We start from the raw sequence: 18,966 nt of genomic DNA, 5'->3' as shown, positions 1-18,966 counted from the left end.
ATAATGACTCTTTTGATCATATTATCTCTCCTACATCTCTAGCACTGTTCTCTGGAAACTCATCCTAGTGCTTTGCTGTAGATCTGTGCATCAGCTTCATCAGTTGCTAGATGAAGGTTCTATGAAGGGAATTAAGGTATTCATCAATCTGGTACAGGGGAAGGCCAGTTTAGGTATCCTCTCTACTATAACTTAGGGTCTTTCCTGGGATCATCCTTGTGGATCCCCAGTCATTTCCCTTTTCCCACATTTACTGCTAGATGCAGAATGGCTTCTTCATTCAAGATAACAGTTTCCTTGTTACCCATGTCTGTCCTTGCTCCATCACATCCATGCTGTTCTCTCCTGTTCTCCTCCCTTTCCCCTTCACTCCTCCACTAACCTTCTGCCCTCCTTTCATTCTCCCATTCCCAATTTTCTCAGAAGTTGTTTAATTTCCCTTTACAGGTAGGTCCATGCACGTCTCTCCTAGGATTCTCCTTGTTACCAAGATTCTCTGGGGATGTGGATGATAGGTTGGTTATCCTTTGCTTTTCATGTAATATCCAGTTACGAGTTAGTAAGTACCATGTTGGCCTGTCTGAGTTACCTCATTGTGGGTGGATTTTTCTAGTGCCCTTAATTTCCATGCAACTTTCAATGTGCCCTTGTTTTCTACCACTGAGTAGTACTCCATTGTGCAAATATACCACATTTTCTTCATCTATTCTTTTTTTTTTTTTAATATTTATTATGTATACAATATTCTGTCTGTATGCCTGAAGGCCAGAAGAGGGCGCCAGACCTCTTTACAGATGGTTGTGAGCCACCATGTGGTTGCTGGGAATTGAACTCAGGACCTTTGGAAGAGCAGGCAATGCTCTTAACCACTGAGCCATCTCTCCAGCCCCTTCATCTATTCTTCAGTTTAGGATCATCTAGGTTATTTACAGGTTCGGGCAATTACTGCAATGCTGCAATGAAGAGAGTTGAGCAAATTTCCTCGTGATATGAGTGTGTATCTTTCTGGAATATCCCCATAATTGATACCGCTGGATCTTGAGGTAGGTTGATTTCTAATTATCTGAGAAACAACTGTACTGATTTCCAAAGTGCCTTTACAAGTTTGCACTCCCACCAGCAAAAAAAGAGTACTCAACTTACACGGCATCATCTCAAGCATAAGCTATCACTGGTGTATTTTTTTAAATCTTAGCCATTTGGATTGTTGTAAAATTGTATCTTCAAGTCCTCGTGATTTGCATTTGTCTGATGCTAAGAATGTTGAAAAATTCCTTAAGTATCTTTCAGCTATTTGCGACTCTTCTGTTGAGAATTCTCTGTTTTGATGTGTATCCCATTTTCTCATTGTATGATTTGTTATTTTGGTGTCTTTGTATATTTTGCAGATCAGTCCTCTGACAGATGTTGGTTTAGTGAAGATCTTTTCCCATTTTGAAGGCTGTTTTTTGGGGTCTCATTGCCTGTGTACTTTGCCTTACAGTAGCTTCTCAGTTTCATGAGGTCCAATTTCATAATTATTTCTCTCAGTCTTGGTATCTCTGATACAGATTTTATATTTAGAAGGTGGTCTCCTGTGCTAGGTATTAAAGGCTACTTTCCACCTTCTCTTCCATGAGATTCATTATGGCTAGATTCATGTTGAGATCTTTGATGGATTTGGACTTGAGTTTGTGCATGGGGATAGATATGGTTATATTATACATCCCTCTACATGTTGACTTCCAGTTATGTCAGCACCATTTGGTGAGGATGTTTTGCTTTTTCCCTTGTTTAATTTTAGCTTCCTTGTAAAAAATCAGGTGCCCATAGGTGTATGGATTAATGTCACAGTCATCAATTCAGTTCCATTGGTGCACCTCTCTGTTTTATGCTAAGCCTGAAGTGTTTAAATGAATACAGTTTGTGTGTTGTCATTTCAGGTATAAAGCTAGCCATGTGGGAGTCAGATGAAATGAAAAGCAGGCCTGCTCGCCTCATAACTATAATCTCCTGTTGCTCAATTAATGCTATATGTTAAAATTCAAGTATAACTTTGAGTAAATATGGAAAGAGTGGACAGGCTTATCTTCTTCCTGCTTTCAGTGTAATCACTTTGAATGTCTCTCCACTTAATTTGTTGTTAGATTTTGGCTTGCTGTATAGTGTTTTGTTACGTTTATCTACATTCTTGTATCTCTGTTCCCTCCAAGACCTGTAACTTACTAGAGGCCTTTTATATTGTCAGAGGATTTTTTTTATCCTCTAGTGAGATAATCATGGTTTTTTTTTATTCAGTTCATTTGTACCATGGATTATATTGACAGATTCTCATTGGTTAAACCAGGGAGGCTCTGCTCTCTTGGTTCTAGTTCAGAGTGGCACATCATGTGCCCAAACACAACCCACCAGCCTCAGAGGACACAGAGCCGTCTCCCTACATGTACAACCATACTCCATCAATATTTGGGCCTTCAAATCCTAGGCCCAGAATGTCCTTGGAAAGGACATGTCTCTTTCCAGATGGATTGTCTTCTATCTAGGCCCTGGCTTTGGAAAGCACATCCCATGCCACACCTCCACACAGCAAACCCTGAGAATCCGAGTACCTTACACACATTTGCAACCATCACTCACCACATCTGTGACAACCACAGTTTCGGCCTTGTCTGCTCCTGGAGCCAGGTACAGATGACACCTTTTTGGAGCTCAAGAAAGAATTTAGCCCATCTGACCTGTTTCCACAAAAACAATTTTATTCATGATGAATCAAAGACTACCAGAAGCCATGTTCTTGGACACTTTATTGAAAGTCATATGCACACAATATCATTAATCAGTATACGAGAAACTATCTCTATCTTTTTTTATGACAAGGACAAAATCCAGTCCTCAGGTCATAGATGCAGCGCCGTAAACATTTATGGCAGAATGTTGTACCAAATGAGCCTTTCTTGGGATGTCTTTTGGACCTGAGTATATTCAGGAGATCAGGACACAGATTGGCAAATCTGTCCATGAGGAGGACAAGACCACCTTGATCATAGCACTCCAGTGGGGCAGGGTAGAACTCCTCAGTCAGCGTGCTTAGATTGGCCATGCAATGCAGAAGGTCCTTCAGGAGAGATGTAGAAATGTCATTGTCAAAAAAATTGACCCTATTGAGCTTGGAGCACTTGCTCAGGGCAGGCAGCAGGGCCCTAAGTTGAGAATCACTGATCAAGCAGTGCTGTAACTCCAGAGTCTGCAGACTGTCTGATACCTTCTCAAGGAGAAACTGGAGATGTGTAGGACTTAAGTTGAGTAATGATAGACCATGTAGTTTCAGATGTTTCAGCTGATAAAGCCTCGGCCACAAACACAGATGTTCCAGGTCTGGCTCAGACAACAAGCAGCCTTGGATGGAAAGAGACTCCACAGGGCACATCATGGATCTAGGCAAAGAACAAGAGATTACTTCTGTCAAACAGCATGGGAAAGCCTAATAATCTGCATACTTCTAAAGAGCAGGTAACTGTGTTTGGATTCTATTGCTAGGACAAAACAAAATGGCCAAAAGCAACTAGGAGATGAAAAAAATTTGTTCGCCTGAAGTTTAGAAATGTACAATCCATCCCAGAGGTAAGTCAGTACAGGAAGAGAAACAGGGTAGCAACATGCAAGCAGGATGTGTACAGAGATGCCATGTAGAAACAATGCTTATGGTTTGCCTACCATGTCCTGCTCACTCTGCTTTCTGAAAAAAAAAAAAAAAAACAGAAATGCTAGCTCAGGAATAGCCCAAGACACAATGAACTTTACACTCCCTCATCAATCCCTAAGTGCAAGAAATTGCCTACAGCCGGACGGTGGTGGCGCACGCCTTTAATCCCAGCACTCAGGAGTCAGAAGCAGGCGGATCTCTGTGAGTTCGAGGCCAGCCTGGTCTACAAAGGGAGTTCCAGGACAGGCTCCAAAGCTATAGAGAAACCCTGTCTAGAAAAACCAAAAAAAAAAAAAAAATTGCCTACATGCTTGCCTGAAAAAATATTATAAGTGGATGTTCAATTTGAGGTTCCCACTTCTCAGAGGACTCTATCCCTTGTCAACCTGATACAAACATCACCCAGGGCAGGGAAACACTGAATCAAAATCAGTCTTTCTTGGAGCTCAATGTCTGCTCACTAGGGACATCCCATTGCCTTCTCAGGCCTATTTCAATAGCATAGGAGAGGCTCAGAGAAATGCTAGGCAACTTCTCATTCTCACTATGTTAGAGAACCAGAGATGGTCAATGGAGCTTTGAAGAACACAAGCAAGGGGACCTAGACTACCAGATTGTTTCTGGAAGTCTCTTGACATGTGTCCTACAAAACTTAGTGTAGCTACACCTTCCCAACATTGCTTATGTCCTTCTTCCCATTGCTTCAATCTTGAAACTGATCATCACTGTCAGCCCTTTGTCGCCAAGTTCCTATCTACTAAGCTCAAAGCTGTGCTCAGATCATCCATCCCTCCACATGGAGAGAAAAGCTGACTGACAGTCCACATGAGAATTGAAACCTGGTTACTATTCACAAAGCTATGTGGACAGAGACCCCCAGTTTAACTCTCCAGGCATAACTTTTGCCTTTCTTAGGAAAACCTGCTTCCTCCTGTTTCCTACTTTTCAGGGTACCTGGACCACAAGGAAGTATATATAATACACATACAAGAGATAACACATGACTCAATAGTCCACCTAATAGAAATCTCTGTGCAATTCTCTAACGAAAGCTCATCCGCTGAATGATGAATGGTCATTGAAGCAATTGTTTTGGCTGGTTAAGATGGAATCAAGACCATACAGAGAGCATCATTGTGAAATTCACAGTGCCTGGCTATTCTCAGGTGCTCAATAATCTCTATGTACTATAGAAAGCTCTCCTATGTTACCCAAAACAGCTGTCTATCATTTCTTACCTGCACAAGTGTTTCAGGAGCTGACCAGAAAAGAATATATAATTCATTGAAAGGTGCCGGAGGCAGTTTAATTTGAAGATCTTAGACATGAACTTAGATTCACGTTTCTCCTCTCTATCTGTCAAAGGATTTGTACCTATGTCAGTGTACATGTCAATTCGGTCTAGATGGAGTTTGTGCAAATTTCTCATCTGACCTAAGCAAGGTGCAAAACGACTCAGTGTGGCCAGACTCCAGTTTCTGGATAATTCAAGTTCCTCCACAGAGTCTTGTGGGAAGGTTTTCAAGACGGCCTTGATAAGCTCCACAGAAGTTTCACAGATTGTCATCTTCATACAGTAAAGCTTCACGGACCTTTTCTGCTGCTGGGCCCACTGCAGCAAGTATGCTTGTTGCTCATCCAGTTCAGCTTTTAGCTCAAAATCAGTCACCACCTTCAAGGGTTGCCTCAGGGCATATCTAGGGAGGCCTTTGCATTTTTGCTCCTCACTCAACATTCCTTTTGAGCAGGCTAAACCTTCTAGTCCAGCCCATACATCCCAGAAGCGATTGTGCTCATTCCTTAGGTCCAGGACTTGAAGCTTTGAACTTCTGTGAGAGAAAAAGTCAAGGTGTCAAAATGAAAGAAAATAACTAAAACAGACTCAGCTTTCCTTCCACTTCTCTAATCTTAGCAAGACCTGTCAGGCAAGTGCCCTTAGCATAAACTACACCTTGATATACTTCCTGCTTTCCTCCCTTCAGTTAGTGTTGACTTCTGATTACCTAGAGGAAATGACAGGGAAGGATACTCCTTTTATGGCTTCATCTCCATTGATATGCCCAGAACTACTGGAAGTTCACTATATTATTAAACATTAGGTAGAGCCAGGCGGTGGTGGCGCACGCCTTTAATCCCAGCACTCGCGAGGCAGAGGCAGGAGGATCTCTGTGAGTTCGAGGCCAGCCTGGTCTACAAGAGCTAGTTCCAGGACAGGAACCAAAAGCTATGGAGAAACCCTGTCTCGAAAAAAAAAAAAAATTAGGTAGTTGCATGCGCTTCTACCATCTTCCAGTCTGATAACAACAGATACATCCGATCCACCGTGGATCCTATCCACTTGACTGGACATGTCCCTTTTTAGGTAATAGGTGACCCCATTTTTATTTTCCTTTGCCCTTACCTGAGGTGAACCTTCTGTGTCAACAGCATATCAATACCAGCAAGTACAGCTTGTAATATCATCACATCTGGGACCTTCATCATTGCCCCCACAGGGAGGCATGCAAAAGGCCATGATGACACCAATGCTGGCAGTATCCTCATGCATCTTCTGTTGAAAGCCTCCTTGAACAGGGATGGAAAGAATTCCGTGGGCATCTCCTGCAATACTGAAATGGTGAAGTCCTGATTCCCCAGGAGATTTTTTACTGCCAACTCCAGGATTGTGGGTGGGGCCTTCAAACTCATTCTGATGGGTCTTGATAAAGAAGAACCTGGGGAAATATACAGGAGCCAAGTATTCATGTTATGACCTAGGGTTTTGTAAGTCTCACCCATCACAGAAACAAACCCAGGCCAGTATTGTTGACATAACAGTAGTCAAGAACACAGTGGGTCTTCTTCTAATATCTTTGCATCTCAAGTCTGTCAGCTTGTGAAATCAATCATTAGAACTGACACAGCTACAGATTAACCATTAGTCCACCCACTACCATGCTCTGCTGGTCAAAATCTCATTTCTGCTTGGAAAAATTATTCAGAAGCAGGCAAAGAGACCAGTCTCTCATTGTGCCAAATTGAGACTGATCACTTTTAATGTCCCTCATGAAGAGAGAGGGATAAGGTCACATGTCCAACTCACCCCTGTTCTCTCCTCCATGTCTTCAGTCTGCATGGACAGGAGAGGAGATACTCACATGTGCCTGGCAATCCTGGGCTCCTAGGTCCTTTTATGCTCCTTTCTCCTCAAGACATCCCTAGGTACTCCCAACTCCCTTTGAGGTACTTCTGTCTCACAGGGATATTGACTGTACATCTGTTTAAAACCCATTATGATTATATTTACTTAGGCTATACTGACTAGTTCCTCATGTGGAAACAATGAGGCATAACTGAAGAAGAACTGGAAGATTCCATTAATACATTGATTGGTTGAATTATTTTTGTGGGAGTGTTAACCTACACATGTGTGATTTACTTTTACCTGTACCAAAGCTGGGCAATCGGGGTCTAAGCAGCCTAACGATGTACAATCAATTAATACTCAGAGTATGAAGTTCAGCTTCAACCTGAAGAACTGAAGAGCAAAGGAACCAGTCACTAGCTCTTTACCCTCCCAATTTATATGCCATATACTGGTGGGATTAAAGGCTTGTGAATCCCTAAGGCGGGGATTAAATGTGTGAGCCAAAACCACCTGGATTTGTTTTTACATTGATCTTCTGTGGCCCATGGTGGCCTTGAAATCACAGAGATCCATCTGATTCTGATGTGGGATACACTATGAATCAATTGCTTAATAAAGAAAAATCTTCCTTAGCCTGTGATAGCATAGAGAAGAGCTAGACAGGTTAAACTATTGTGAATTCTGGCAGAAAGAAGGCAGATTGAGAGAGAAGCCATGCAGCCCTGCTGGAGACAGACTCATGAACTTTACCAGTAAGCCGCAGCCTTTTGGCTATACACAGATGAATGGAAATGGGTTAATTTAAGTTAGTGGGTAGCCAGAATTATGTAAGCTATTGGCCAAATAGCATTGCAAATAATATGGCTTTTGTGTGATTATTTCAAGGCTGAGTAGCCAAAAACAAACTAGCAATCTTTTCAAACATAACTAACTCTGTCTACCAAATCCTGGGATTAAAGGTGTGTGACCTCATTGCCTGATCTCTAGTTGCTTTAGTTTTGCCTCTTGTCCTCTGGCAATATTTATCCTAACAAATACTATACCACTACACTCGGGAATGGGCCTAGCAGGCTACACAGACCAAGAAGGTGCTGGGGCTCAATGCCAGGTTTTGCTCTTTGAGAACCTGCCTCCAAACACCTCGATTAATAAAATACAGTAAAGAGGAAATTTCAGTCCTTACAACTGCAAACATATAATTTGTGAGATTTACTTTAATGGATCTATAAAAATTAACCTAGAAGAAAGATGCTAATTTGAGCTCCACAATGAAACTTGGAGGCAAAGAAACCAGGGAGTGGCTGTAGGTCAAGACCAGGCTTGCATATCTGATGCCCCACCTCAAAACAACAACAACAAAACAAAACAAAGAAAAAAAGCACATGAATAAAAACACAAGCATTTAATGGCATTTCCCATTAAAACAAAACCAGACAAAAGCAGCAACTCAAGTAAATTCGCAAAGATTTTGTCTCTCATTTTAATTAACCACAGTGAACTATAAGTGCATTGCTAAGGAGTCCTACGCATCATGGAACACTCCTCCTGATGGAGGTGAGTGACTTACCTGATCTGGACACTGGTGAAAGGACTCCTCTTTCCAGCAGGTCCAGGCTGTAAGTGAATGCACCTTAAAGGATACTGAGGGTGTTCTCAACATCCTATAGCCCCCACTTTAAAAAGATTTTATTTATTACATATACAATACAGTGTTCTGCCTCCATGTATGCCTGCATGCCAGAAAAGGGCACTGGATCTCATTTCAGATGGTTGTGAGCCACCATGTGGTTGCTGGGAATTGAACTCAGGACCTCTGGAAGAACAGTCAGTGTCCTTAACCTCTGAGCTATCTCTCCAGCCCCCTATAGCCCCTTTTTGCCCCTTTCCCTTCATACCCACCTTTTGTTGCCCCACCCTTAAAGGATATGCTTCCACAGTATTAGGGGATTAAATCTCTATCTACTTAAACCTCTTAAGCATAATCTTAGTGTGGGTTTGTTGATCCACAGCTTTTTCTAGGAAAACAGTATTACTTAACTTAGGAAATTTAGAAGAGGTTTTTAATTCGTTATTATATTTTTGAGTACGTTTTCCTTTGGTACACAAACATAGTGTACATGTTTTATTTGATCTAAAAGTTACTTGGTCGTTTATTTCAGTGAGTGTATATAAGGGGTATGTTTGCTTTTATTTTGTAATGAGAGGGCCTTGCTTGCTCATTTAGGGTTTCTGTACCATGAGGGGCCTGCTCATTGGGGTTTCTGCCCTGCCCACTTCCCCAAAGCCAGCAAGCCCCAAAGAAAACCACATACATGTCTACATAGGTTATAAACAGATTGGCCCATTAATTCAGGCTACTTATTAGCCTTTTCAGCTTTTATTAATCCATTATTCTTATCTATGTTAGCCACATGGCTCAGTACCTTTTCCAGAAGGGCAGATCACACCCTGCTTCTTCAGTGTCTGGATAGGAGTGAGAGAAGAGCTTCCTTCTTTCCAGAATCCATCTGTTCTCATTGCCCCACCTCTACTTCCTTTCTGGTTGACCCACCTACGCTTCCTGACTGGCCAATAAGCCTTTATTCAAAGCATGATTGACAGAGTACAGACAATTCTCCCACAATACTTGCCCCTCTATTTTTTAAACAATGGAAAATGTCCATCGTCCATTTTTGGGAATGTGGGCATAGTTTTCCAGGTTACTTCCTGCTGGTTGGGGGTACTGGTAATCTTATGGGGACCTAAAGAAAATTTAGAGTTATAATCAAGTCCTGACTGGAGTGTCCTGTGAGTCTTATTCATCTCAGGCAGTAGTCTTTAATCTGTTATGGATGTAGAACTCAGACATCTGGGCCATCTGTTCCTACTGGAGATTTCTCAGGTGGTCTTCCTTTATCCAACCTGATTTTTCTTAATTCAGAATGAATCCACAGCCTCTCATTTCCTGTGGAAACAAAAGCAAAATCTCTTCTACAAAGTAACATACATTTTGACTTCAATTTTGAAGTCCAGGTATTTTTAAAATACATATCTTCAGTTAATTCAGCAGTTATTATAAGCAAATATCTTTTAGCAGCTGTGGCTCCTTCCTCAGCATTCAAACAATTCAAAGAGAGCATAATAGCATAGAGTAACAAGATTCTCTGTGTATTTTACATCTTTATGTGGCTTAAATTTAACCTCCATTTCTTTTATTTTTACTTTTAACTTTTGTTTTTTTGAGAGAGGTTCTCTATATATCTCTGTCCTGACAATTCCCTTTGTAAACCATGCTATCCTTGAACTCAAAGAGATCCACTTGTCTCTGCCTTCCCAGTGCTGGGATTAAAGGTATGTGCTACAACACCTTGAACTCAAAGAGGTCATCTGTCCCTGCCTCCCAGGCATTGGGATTAAAGGTGTGTGCTACCACGCCTTGAAGTCACAGAGGTCAATCTACCTCTGCCTCCTAAGTGTTCACATGAAAGGTGAGTACTACCACTGTTGGACTCCAGCGTCCAAACACCTAGGAGGAGTCACCCCCAGAGACCACTTCATACACCACAGCCGATGCAAAAGCATGAGGATTTTATTAATTCTGTCATGATAGGGTCCCTCAGCATTCAGGAAGCTGAGAGACCCCGAATAGATGACACAGGCTACTTTTAAAGGGGCCACAGAAGCAAGGGGGGTTGGTCTTTGACTATTATGACTGGCTTATTTGAAAGGGCTATTACCAATAATTGGCAGGAGAGCTGTTGCCAGATCAGGTGAGGTAAGAGGTCATTTTGACCCCGTTTCCCAGGGGACTGAACCAAAACACACGTATATGGGTAATTGTTCAGGAACTGAGTACGTGCAAGTGTAGCTGTAAGGTCCTTGGTTCCCAGGGGAGGAGGGGAAGCACTATGGCGCAGAGGCTGAGAGAATTCAGAATTGTCAGAAATGGCTTCAGGATTGTCTTGAAGTCTTACATTCCCTCCTCTTATTTGGTCAAATATCTCAATCTTGAGATATTAGTAAATTTGGGGGACTAATTGGATCTGTACACAGAAATTAGCAAACCAGTGTTGTAGGCCCATCATAGATAAATAGAAGGCACCAGGTCCTGCTGTCGTGGGATTTGGGAGAGTTAGGTTTGTCCCCAATTACAGGACGTATAAGAGCTGATATGGTTGAAACTGCCAGATGAGGCTATTTCCTCATACTAGGGAGGTCCTGCTGACAAGCATAGCCAGCAAGATTGTGTCAAGCTGGGGTCAGTACTATTTAGCAAAGAAAAGGTTCCCACTATCAGATTAAACAGTCGCTGGCCTGTATTAGAGCTTGCCAGCAGTGAAGCAGGGGTTGCAGAAGGGTTCTTAGGACTAGGAGTGGGGCCTAGGGCCCTGGCAAGGGGGGCTACCTCGGCAGGGGCTAGCTGGCCCTGGTCAGGTAATACCGGGTTGGGTCCTAGGACTATGGTCATTGGAGGTGTTACAGCAACTCACAGGGTGAACAGAATCCCTGTGTATTTTCTTACTGGATCATACAACCTTAAACCCCAAGTATTGCCTGTCCTCAGTGAAAGTAATTGTGATTTCAGATTTTTTTCTGGTATGGTACGGGTGAAAGAGACTAAGTTCTTTTTGTTAACCCTCAACCAGGAGACATTGACATTGGTTTTACATCCCAGGCAGCACAATAAAATACTTTAGGCCCCCCATACTGCGGAGTTTGTCCCCCCCCCCGGACAAATATATCATTCAGAGTATTTGTGTACAAAATAAAAGTTTCTGGGGGTTTGCTCAGTATCCTCCCAAGAGGCTTTTGCTAAAACACACAGGTCAAAAGTTAGCTGGGGGAACCAGGTATTTAGGGGATGAACTCCTTAAGGCTCTCCCAGTATCAAAGTTAGTCAGGGTCCAGGTTAAGTGCTGAGGTATAAACATCAGGGCAAAGATCAGCAAGCCTGGCAGAATCAGGCCTCCTTGAGAGGATTTGGGGTATGCTGAAACTTTCATTTGAAAGGTCCTGGGTCTCCCAGTACTCGGGAGGCAGAGGCAGGAGGATCTCTGTGAGTTCGAGACCAGCCTGGTCTACAAGAGCTAGTCCCAGGATAGGCTCCAAAACCACAGAGAAACCCTGTCTCGAAAAACCAAAAAAAAAAAAAAAAAAAAGGTCCTGGGTCATCCTGTGGAGGTGCAGGCTTGACGTGAGACTCATGGATCCAGGCTGCAATACAGTCCACTTTGAGGGCAGTAGGTGTAGGGTCCCTTTCAGCGAGGTTCAAGGTTCTGGGACCGGTGTCTCCAAACGTACACAGAATCGCCAACCTGGAACAGGTGTGAGATTTCCGGGTGCCCGGGCTGGTGTTGGGAGGTGCCAGCAAAGAAGCAGGGAGAGTAGCTTAGTCCAGCGGGCAGCAGCAGGGATAGCTAGGGCTCCTTTAGGGAGGGTCTAGTCCGGCCAGCAGCAGCAGGCTCTGGTCAGCTAAATACCATTTCATGCCCCAAGTCCTTCCTGACACCCATGGAGACAGTACAGCTGTTCGCCCCTGGGAGACAAGTGGGGGAGATGTCACAGGTCCCTGTGCTCCACATGGAGCATTGTTGTTTGGGGGAAGTATAAAAATCTAGCTCTTTTAAGTGGCATCTATGTTCTGGACCCCCATGCCCAAATATCTCCTCCAGGGGAAAATCTTTATAATCTCCTTAGCTTGTTGCCATGTAAGGGAAAACTCTTTCTTTTAAACCTTTGCTATTGATGTGATTTTTAATGAGATTCTGAGGCCTGCAACATGCTTCCAATCAATAATTGAAGAATTTCTGCATCACCTTGTGCTAGAGGACCTGGCTGACCCATATGGGACCAGATGTGAGTTATGTACATCGGACAAAGCCTATTCCTGATTATGTCTTGTACCTGGATAAACATTGAAGTCAACTCTGTATCACCAGGTATAAATTCAGCAGTTTCAATATGCAAGATAACTCTTTCTGCATATTGTGAATCATAACTATATTAAGAGGTTGTTTAAAATCCCTTAGCACCATAAGAATGGTATATAATTCTGCCTTCTGGACAGAAGTATAAGGGCTTTGTTCTACCTTACTCAATTTGTCTGATTTGTAACCCACCTTCCCTGATTTATTAACATCAGTATAAAAAGTATGGCCTCCAGTTATTGGAACATCATGTACAATTTGAGGAAGAATCCAAGAAGTTCTCTTTATAAGGTTAAGTCTACCACTTTTGGGATAGTTGCTATTAATTTCTCCCCAAAAATTAGCACAAGCTCTTTGCCATGGTTCATTGTCTTCCCATAACTTTTTTTATTTCATCAGTAGTGATAGGCACTATAATTTCTGCTAGTTGACAAAGTCTCATTTCATTTTTATAATTAATTCAGAGACCTTTTCTATATAAGTTTTTAATTTTTTACTTGGTTTGTGTGGTAAAAAAGATCCATTCTAAAATAATATCTTCCCTCTGCATTAAAATTCCCATAGGAGAAATTCAGGAAGGCCATATGACTAGAATACAACTAAGATTTGGATTCATCATATCCGCATGTGCCTCCTGTAATTTTTCCTCAACCATTGTCAGTTCCTTTTCTGCTTCAGCTGTTAATTCTCTGGGACTATTAAAATCCTTATCACTGTCTAAGGTTTTGTTTAAATGAATTATTAGATCAGGTGTTATCCCACCAGCTGGTCGTAGACTGGAAATGTCTCCTAACAATCTTTGAAAGTCATTAATAGTCCCTAACTGGTCTCTCATAATTTGTGCCTTTTATGTCCTAATTTTCTGTAAACCTATTCTGTAATCTAGGGAATTAATAGAATTTCCTCTTTGAAGCTTCTGGGTCTTTTACTCCTATGTTCAGAGCCTTAGTTAATCTTTGCAAAAAGTCAGTATAGGGTTCTCCCTGTCCCTACCTATTCCTGCTATATGACTCCTTCTTTCTCCCTGGTTCTGGTATTCTGTCCCAGGCATTCAAGGTTGCTTTGTGGAATAGGGACAATATTTCTTCGTCATAAAGAGCTTGAACCTGTGGATCAGCATATGCTCCTATGCCAAGAATTTGATCCTGCGAAACCTCCGCACATTTTGCTCTTTCTTGCTGTTCCATATGTTTGGATCCTTGTCTGAAATAAATTCCAAACATCAAGGAAGGTCCATGTTCCAACACTGCTGATGCTAACTGGGAGAAATAATGGAGTATAGTCCTGACATTAGAAGCCCAAGTTCTTATCATTTCCTTAACAAATGTATAGTGCAAGCCATAAACAACGATAGCTTGCTTAATTTCCTTTAGGTCATTTTTTCCTACTGGCGTCCATCTAGCTTCTTTGGCTCCCTTTTGAGCCTTTAGAAGTTGATGCTTTATCAGAATAAATTACAGGGTATGTCCCTAAAACCCTGGGTAAACCAGTTCTGACACCTGGTGGTGACATTGTATCCTGCCCTTGTATCTTCTCACTCAGTTCATCAGCTCTGATAATTTCCTCAATCTTTTCAAATCTCTTAATCATTGTTTCACGTAAGGCCTGAATTTTCTTACCTGCAAATGTTTCTAGTGATTTTCCTCTGGTATTAATTTTCTGGTCCCCATTCTGCACCTGTGATTCCAAGGTTTTAATGTTTCCTTTCAAAGATAACATCCCCTCCTTGAACTGCCCCCAGATATTGTGTAAGTTGCCATCCTGGAGGTATATTCTGTCTGTTACCTTATCAAAACTCTGTGATAACTTCTGAAAGTCAAATTCAACAGCCTGGACCCTTTCAGGTAAGTTCCTAGTTCCCTTAGATAAGGAGTCAATTTTGCTTATCATGGTATTAATCTTATCAATCAATGCCATATACTTCCATAATGATATAATATGAAGAAGGAAACTGAAACATAATAACCAGGAAATTGAGGTATCTCCATAGGCATATAGGCCTCTTGTGATTTCTTCCAAAGTTGCAGCAAAAGCCACAGCTAGGGTCCCATTAAAAACGGTACCTGCCATTTTACCTGTTAACCAGCAGATGGTGCTGTTTCCAAGTTGCGACTGGAATCAATGGAATGGTGTCAGAATAGATCCTGTGGTACTTGAGAAGTTAGAGGTACAAAAATGCAGCCACTGATAAACAGCACGGTTCACCCCAGGCACCTGCCCTGCTCTGAACCGATACAGGGGGTCGTGACACAGCCACTGTGAGAAGAGCTGACTGCCTGCCCAGCATCCCTATGCTGTTCCGCTGGGACAGAGGTCCCAGTGCAAACACGAAACGCTGTGGCGTGTATTTCAAATAGCGCTTCTGCTGAATGTGGCAATGGCTTGCCCTGGCTGTTATTGATTGTGTTCCTATACTGGCATCTATTCATCTGAATTTGGAATAATTACAGGTCTAGGTGCTCTTTTTTTTTTTTTTTTTTTTTTTGCCTATTTTGTCCCCTGGTTTCTGTTTGCTCCCTGGATGGATTATCTGAAAGTGATTTTTTTTTTTATTTCCTGGTTTCCTGACTGCTTTGATGGCTTATGCACAGGAAATGCCTGCTTATGTTGGAGGCTGGTCTACTGGGATGAGTTGGGGGCATGAAGTTTAGAGGAAAAGGTCCATTTGGTCTCTTGGGCATGATATCAGATACACAAGGAAGCCAACAGAAGCATTTGGGATACAGAGATGGCAAAGAATCTTGGGTTACTGGTGTTGTAGTCTGCTGGCCAGGAATGAGAGGAATGAGTCAGCTTTCAGTCTACTTGTTGCTCTTTGAAGATCAGGCCCAGTATTAATGAGGGTTGCCTGCTGGGTTCGGAGGTAGGCACAAAGCAATGAGTGGGGAGAGGAAGGTTAGATTATGAAGATCTGTGGCATCCACAGGATATGTTACCAGGGAAAAAAGGAAGGCACCCAAGTGTGTTCTGCTACAGAGCTGGTAGATGAGACCAGAAAATTTAATCTGCAAGAACAGAGAGAGAAGAGGTATGCAGGCAGCCTATTTCTGGCAGGCATGACCTGTGAGTTTTCAGGGAATGTTTGAAAAAGTTGAGGGCTGGGGCAACGAAATGAGAGAGGATAGGGAGGTTAGAAAGGAAAGATCTGTGTGATTCCAAGGAGATGGGAGCAGGAGTAGAGAAGGTTGTGGGGAAAGCTACTGCACAGCTGGGGATGAGGCTAAGAGGTTGAATCTGGGAAAGCAGAGAAAGAGGAAATGGTATGCATGAAACCCATCTATTTGGTTGGATTAAAAGCCAACACACAGTATGGAATCTGTGATTATACTACAAGCCACAGAAAAGACATTTAGCTGTCCAGAACATTGTCCTCAATGCAGCAATTCACACTGCTGTATGGTTATATAAATGTGATGGACCTTCCAAATTTCTCCTGAAGCACATGTATACTCTCCCATATATTACTTCTGATGCTTACACTGAGGGGATGCTATTAGCCAGAGGACTATAGTTACTATGGATTTTCCAAAGCTGTCATGTCATGTTTCTGAGTATAAGTACTATTGTAAAGCAGCGCCCTGATTCTTTGCCATCAAAAGAAAATAAATTTTATATATGTGTGATACAATGTATACATATATGATATGATTATATGTGGTATATGATGTGACTATGTACATTGTCATATAATATGCACACACACACACATATATATATATATATATATATGTATATATCACCCTTTCAACAAGCTGGTATTTTGAGTGAAGGGGATAAAAAATATGCTCAGAGCTAGAAAAAGGGGACTCATGTTTCACTATTTCCTCACAATTGATGTACTTTGCATATGGAGTAAGAATCAGAAGCCTTAATGTAGAAATTTTATGAAATTCAGAATATTTTGTGGCAATGCATTGGTGTGTCAGTACTGCATTTTTCAGTGTGACTGGAAATCAGGTGTGATGATGCTTCAAGCTACATTGGTTTCACATTGGATTCACTTGACTCTCTGGGATCATTTATGTATTAATATATTTTTCTCTCTCTCTCTCTCTTTTTTTTTTCTGGTTTTTCGAGACAGGGTTTCTCTCTGGTTTTGGAGCCTGTCCTGGAACTAGCTCTTGTAGACCAGGCTGGTCTTGAACTCACAGAGATCCGCCTGCCTCTGCCTCCCAAGTGCTGGGATTAAAGGCGTGCGCCACCACTGCCCGGCTATTTTTCTCATTTCTATGAAAAATTTGTTGGAAAAAAAGTATGTGTGTGTGTGTGTGTGTGTGCGTGTGTGTATGGGTTCTTTCTGTCTGCCTGTCTCTTTATGGAGCATGTGTACATGAGTGAAGTTGACCATGAAGAGTAGAGGCATTTCTGTTCTCTCAGAAGCTGGATTTAAAGGTGGTTGTGATCTACTGAACATGCTGAGAATAAAATGAGGTTCCTCTGGAAGATTAGTATGCACTTCTACCTGATAAGGTATCTCTCTAGCCTTGTATTGTGGAGGTTCAAAAATGTGAGCCTATTCCACCTTATCTGAAGGTCTGAGCATTTCAGCTTGCCCAAAGATATTAACAACTGTAGCTACACACCCTAACCAAGGGTGAAGTTGTTTGGTGTTTTTGACATTAAGATGTCCCTTAGAGGTGTATCCCCCTCCACTCTGACCAAAGGGCAGAAAATTCAACCACACTTCTGCTCTTCCTTTTGAATAAATAGGTTTGACCTAGGTCGTGACTGACTTCAAGGTACTTGGCCTAGGGTGGGTTCACTGCTGAAAAAACATAATTATTTTCTTATGAATTAGTGGCTTGATGTCTCAAAGTACTGAAGCAAGTAACTGTTCTAATTGTTCTTTGTATCATGTTAAAGCAGTCTTTCACCTATCCCCCTTCACCTCCATGGTATTATGGTACAAATGTATATGGAAAATGAAACTTGGGCAATTTCAGTATTCACTAGAACTCTCTCCTGGTACTATCCTATGTTTCTGTTTATCATTTTCCATTGTGTCTTCATTATTTTTACTTGTTTCTCTAATCCCTATTCCCCTACCCTGTTAAGGGGTATTCTTGTTGAAGCTAGTCCCTGACAATGTATGCTACAATTTTGATAGGAATCATAGTTTACCATGGTTTTGGACAGTGACTTCTATAATGTCTTCCTTGACTTAAGACTCCAGTGTTTTACATTTTAAGAGGGTTCACTGCCTGCCTTATGCTTATTGCAAAGTATAGTTAAGACTATTATGAATGAACTTGTTTCTCTGATTTCTTTCTGTTGTGCTTTGTTGTCCCTTTAAGGGACAAGCCACGCCCATTCTGACCTGCCCACGCCATCTGACCTCTGACCTGCCCGCGCCATCTTGTCTCTCTTTTTCTGTTTCTTCAGCGTGGCCACGCGCTCTCTCTTCTCTTCCCCTCTCTCTCTCTCTCTCTCTCTCTCTCTCTCTCTCTCTCTCTCTCTCTCTCTCCCCCCTCCCCCCTCCCTCCCCCTTTTCTCCCCCCTTTCTCCCTTTTTAATAAATGTTTTTATGGCTACTTTCTGTGTCCATGGGTCTGCTCACAACCACCGCGCATTGGGAATTTTGCCGCATGGCTTCCCTCTGCTGCCGCTCGGGTGCCGGACCCTGGAGCCAGAGCTTGCTCCGTGAGCCCCCCGGGGGACTCCCCCACAACATTTTAGGAATAAGACTTTCTCTGTGTATTTGTCACTAGTATGTAGAAAAAATATTTACTTGAGAGTGCTCACTTTGGATCTTGCCACATGTGGAAAGATTTTTCAACTCTGAGTGCTCTCTGGAAGACTCCCAAAGACCTCTTCTGTATGGATATATCATTAGCAAATCAGGACACTTAGATTTGTTTTTATTATTAATTTAATCACTTCATTTATTTTGCATCCTGACTGCATTTTTCCCTCTCTTCTCTCCTCCCATTCTTTCCCTCCACCTTTCCTCTGTCCCCTCAAATCCTCTGTTTCTGTTCATGCCTTCCTTCCATGGTTGTCAACAAAGCATGACACATTAAACTTCTCTCATCCTGGCAAGGCAGCCCAGTTTGAGGAATACGTTCAGAAAACCCTGTCAAAGTATCTAGGGCACACTCCACTCCCAGTGATGAAAGTCTCACAAGTAGACAAAGCTATATGATAGTCACACATACATAGAGGCTTTAGATTGGACCCATGTGGGCTTCTTAGCTATTGGTCTAAAGTCTGTGAGCTCCTATGAGCCCAGTTTTGTGGTCACTATGGGTTCC

General features: G+C 42.2%; 1 protein-coding gene across 1 annotated transcript; it reads right to left on the bottom strand.

Annotated features, from left to right (window-relative positions):
• Positions 1 to 2,836: 2,836 nt before the first annotated feature.
• LOC130867895 (PRAME family member 12-like) lies at positions 2,837 to 6,370 on the bottom strand. The gene is made up of 3 exons (XM_057760121.1): positions 6,084 to 6,370; positions 4,921 to 5,511; positions 2,837 to 3,413 (listed from the first exon to the last, which is right to left on the bottom strand). Exons 1-3 carry the CDS (start codon positions 6,368 to 6,370, stop codon positions 2,837 to 2,839), a joined length of 1,455 nt encoding a protein of 484 aa, XP_057616104.1.
• Between the last annotated feature and the right edge of the window lie 12,596 nt (positions 6,371 to 18,966).

Source organism: Chionomys nivalis, chromosome 2 (genome assembly GCF_950005125.1).
Source record: "Chionomys nivalis chromosome 2, mChiNiv1.1, whole genome shotgun sequence".
Lineage (NCBI taxonomy): Eukaryota > Metazoa > Chordata > Mammalia > Rodentia > Cricetidae > Chionomys > Chionomys nivalis.
This window is presented reverse-complemented; position numbering and strand designations above follow the sequence as displayed.

Coding starts and splice junctions, on each gene's coding strand:
- LOC130867895 (XM_057760121.1), bottom strand. CDS start 6,370: ATGAGTTTGAAGGCCCCACCCACAATCCTGGAGTTGGCAGTAAAAAAT. Junction 5,512..6,083: donor ACACAGAAGGTTCACCTCAG/GTAAGGGCAAAG, acceptor TTTCTCTCACAG/AAGTTCAAAGCTTCAAGTCC. Junction 3,414..4,920: donor CTCCTGAAACACTTGTGCAG/GTAAGAAATGAT, acceptor TTCTTTGCCTAG/ATCCATGATGTGCCCTGTGG.